Consider the following 3,030-nt stretch of genomic DNA (forward strand, 5'->3'; position numbering starts at 1 on the left):
CTAGAACTGAACTAGAACTGAACTAGAACTGAACTAGAACTGAACTAGAACTGAACTAGAACTGAACTAAAACTGAACTAGAACTGAAATAGAACTGAAATAGAACTGGACTAGAACTGGACTAGAACTGAACTAGAACTGAACTAGAACTACAGGAACTAGAACTGAACTAGAACTGAACTAGAACTGAACTAGAACTAAACTAGAACTGGACTAGAACTGAACTAGAACTTTTTTTATTTTTCAACCTTATATCGAGATTGTTACGTTATATTTTCTCCCTGTGTATCTTTTAAATACCAAAATAATGGTAGCAGCAAACATAGATTTAACCAAAAATGATAAATGGCTAATGAATGCAGCAAATGCATCAATTTTGGCTAAAACAACACGTACAAGGACATGAACACACACGCACACACATACACATTCACCTAAATCCCTACAAATATAGTTTGTCAGTAAGTTTGGTTAAATTTTTGGTTATGAGGTTTGTTGGCAGAAAAAAAGGTTATAGGGGAAACATGTTAGTTACCTTTTCCTAGGTGAATCTTTAAAAGAGGTTTGTTTAGTTAAGTTCAGGGTAATTGAATTAATGATGAGGCCAATGTGTGCATTGGTTTTTTGAGCAGAGAAAGACACTTCATTAGAGGAAAATAAAAACAACAGTTTAAAAGAGCAAAAGTGTGTTAACTTTTACTAACAATTAATATGATTGGCTGATAGATTATTGTTGCTTTTTTATAGTATTTATCCTTTATTTTCGTGAAAAGGATGACATGATTTTCCTACCCCATAAAGTTTATCTCTTATGGATCCTTAAAGATAGAGAAGTGGATAAAATTTCTTTTTTAAATTGGTTTATATAACAGATTAGAAAATAATTTTCAAGAGAGTTTGAAAACTGAATTCAAACATAACTTCTTCTTTTCTCTGCTTTCTTTAACAGAACATACTCTCTGTACAGTTTTTATTAAAACAAATATTTTCTAGAAAGTTTTCTATAGACGAGTGTCTTTTTTGATAGTTTTTACAGCCTTTTTATAGAAATTGTCTGCCTTTCTTTCTATCTGTCTGTCGGTATGTCCGTCCATCTGTCCGTCGGCCTGTCTGTCTGTCCGCCTGTGTATCAGTCTGTCTGTCTAAGAGAATAACTAAGTCCTTTCTTTCTCGTTTTTTATAGAAATTGTCTTCTATATACAATCAGTCTGTCTTTCTGTCTGTCTGTCTGTCTGTGTAAGAGAATAACTAAGACCTTACTTCTTTGTCTAAAAGTACAACTATGTCCTTTCTTCTAGTGTATCCTCAGTATTAAAGAAAACTGAAAAAAAATGTGTTTTAATTAAATGGCCGAGATCAAAACACATCATCAAACTTCATTATTATCACACATACAACAGCAGCAGTCTTAATGCAATTAATTGATAAATTTGCCCTAAATGGGAAGGGACAATGTTATTTCCAGTACAACACAAAATTCCAAAAAGCAAACTAATTACCACTGCATTAAACAACAACAACAAATTTTAACATTTACACTAAAATTTTGCTTGAAAATTTATTCAAAAATCTTTATTAATTGTTTAACTTAAAAATGTAAAGACTTTAAAGAAACTAACACAAAGATGGAAGACAACATCATAGCAAAAGAGCTGGAGGAGAATGTTCCAGCTGGGTTGCATAAATCCTTTTTGCAAGTTTTACAATTGTTCTTTTGCAAGGTAGTATTTTTGGCAACTAAACCACAGGCATTAACACCAACATTAATACAGCCTCTTATGTCAATTACTGTGGAATTTTCTAGAATTTTGGAAAAAATATTCTATTAAAAATTCGACCATCCTTTGAAAAAAACAACTACTTACTATATGAATATGTAGTTTTTAAACATTCAAATTCTTGACCAGTAATATTTACTACATTCATGAAGTTCATGACCAGCATATGATTAATTAGATTTGCTGAGTTTTGATCACAAATCAATGTTTGAGGAGATTTACATTGTTTGACATCATAACAGGTTTGACAAACAATAGTATTTTTTAAATGTTTGTCACCAGAACGCGGTGGTATTAGAGAAGTATCTTTGGCTTGCACTAAAGATTAAAAAAGTTTGTTTAATAAAAATTATATTTAAAACAATAACTACACACTCTCACCTATTTGGTAGGCCATAAAAGCCAATAATAGCGTAGAAATTATAACTTTTCCGTACATTTCTTTAAACTTAAAAAAAAACTTAACAACAGCTTACTTTGAGCTCTTAAATGTAACTGCAAATTTTTTAATAAAAAACTTTAAATATAAAGCATTATTTTATAATAAAACAATTTTAATTAAATCATTTCTTTCAATGTTTGTCATTGGTTTTTTTATCATCATTAACACCGAGACATTTAGAGTAATCACTGCTTATTGCTTTCAACATAAAAACCACAAGATTTATTTCTTATCAAATTATTTTTATATAAAAGTAAACTGTGAATTGGATAAATTAATAATATATATTTTTTCATTAATATTTATAACGAAAAGTGTAAATGTACTATGTGAAATAAAATAATTACTCATCTGTTATATTCCATAAAAGATAAGCTTTACTCAAAAACAGCTGAAAATTATTACAAAAAAAATTGCAGGAAATAATGATAATGATGTTTTAATATTAAAAGAAGAGAATCAACTCCAAACTAAAGAACAGTTACTAAGTGAAATGTTAAACAAAATATTTTATCAACATTCAACTTTATTCTCAAAACTTTCTATAACATAAACAAAAGTTGAAATACTAGATTAAACTATAGATTCGACGAAAGACTAGACCATAGACTAGACAATAGATAGGAGTATAGATTAGACTTTAGACTAGACAATAGACTAGGCTATACACCAGATTACAGACTAAACTATAGACTAGATTACAGACTAGACTATAGGCTAGACTATAGACTTGACTATAGACTAGACTATAGACTAGACTATAGACTAGACTATAGACTAGACTATAGACTAGACTATAGACTAGACTAT

The 3,030-nt window shown here is 29.4% G+C and overlaps 1 protein-coding gene across 1 annotated transcript; it reads right to left on the reverse strand.

The window, feature by feature from the left end:
• Nucleotides 1-1,532: 1,532 nt before the first annotated feature.
• LOC111680292 lies at nt 1,533-2,319 on the reverse strand. The gene is made up of 3 exons (XM_046956248.1): nt 2,160-2,319; nt 1,866-2,096; nt 1,533-1,800 (listed from the first exon to the last, which is right to left on the reverse strand). Exons 1-3 carry the CDS (start codon nt 2,215-2,217, stop codon nt 1,589-1,591), a joined length of 501 nt encoding a protein of 166 aa, XP_046812204.1. The 5' UTR covers nt 2,218-2,319; the 3' UTR covers nt 1,533-1,588.
• Between the last annotated feature and the right edge of the window lie 711 nt (nt 2,320-3,030).

Source organism: Lucilia cuprina, chromosome 2 (assembly GCF_022045245.1).
Source record: "Lucilia cuprina isolate Lc7/37 chromosome 2, ASM2204524v1, whole genome shotgun sequence".
Taxonomy (NCBI): Eukaryota; Metazoa; Arthropoda; class Insecta; order Diptera; family Calliphoridae; genus Lucilia; species Lucilia cuprina.